Here is an 867-nt window from a genome sequence, read left to right on the forward strand (position 1 = left end):
TTATTTTTTCTTTGGAGCGGCTTTCTTTGCTGCTGGCTTCTTCACAACCTTCTTAGCTTTGGCAGGGGCCTTCTTTGCTACCTTTTTCTTTGGTGCAGCCTTTTTAGCAGCTGGTTTCTTCGCTGCCTTTTTGACTGGCTTCTTTGCAGCAGTTTTTTTGGCTGCTGCTTTCTTCGCAGGTTTTTTAGCTGCTGCCTTCTTTTTGGGTGCAGCCTTCTTCGGTGCTGCTTTCTTTGCTGACTTCTTAGGTGCCTCCACCTTTCCAAGTTTGAAAGAACCAGATGCACCAGCTCCACTCATTCTGACGACGGTACCGTCGGCAACAAGTTTCTTCAATGCAAGTTTGAAGTGGGTTTTGAAGCCATCTTTGACTTTGTTGTTGGCTTCAACGTGCTTAGCCATGGCTTGGGCTGAAGCTCCCTTGCGAGACTTCAACTCAGTGACAGCTGCGATGATCATCACCTTGTAGGTTGGGTGTTCAGGTTTAGCCGGAGGGGATTTCTTTGTGTCTACCATTTTGCTAGTTTTGACTGATATGACTTCTTAGATATTTCTATTAAATTGTACACAAATTTTTAGCGTTACGGACGTTGTCGATGAAAATATTTATGCGCCACCACGTGGTATATATCAAACCTTCAAAAGAAAAATATTAAAAACATAGATTTTAACTTAACCTTTTTTAAGTTTTTATAAAATTTGTTTAAATTTATTAAACGTTAAAAATACTTTGCATGACAAAAGAAAAATACTTAACTAAGCTATGTAAAAAATTTTATTCATATATTTTTTTTCTACGACTCAAAATCACTCTGAAAAATGTATACCCTTTTAAGAACTATCAACAAAAAAATAATACTTATAACG

At 37.8% G+C, this 867-nt stretch overlaps 1 protein-coding gene across 1 annotated transcript; it reads right to left on the reverse strand.

Annotated features, from left to right (window-relative positions):
• Positions 1 to 498, reverse strand: LOC145828696 (uncharacterized). The gene has a single exon (XM_082936452.1). The coding sequence runs from the start codon at positions 457 to 459 to the stop codon at positions 1 to 3; it is 459 nt and encodes a 152-aa protein (XP_082792578.1). The 5' UTR covers positions 460 to 498.
• Between the last annotated feature and the right edge of the window lie 369 nt (positions 499 to 867).

This window comes from Thalia democratica, chromosome 2 (assembly GCF_965202585.1).
Source record: "Thalia democratica chromosome 2, ktThaDemo2.hap1.1, whole genome shotgun sequence".
NCBI lineage: Eukaryota > Metazoa > Chordata > Thaliacea > Salpida > Salpidae > Thalia > Thalia democratica.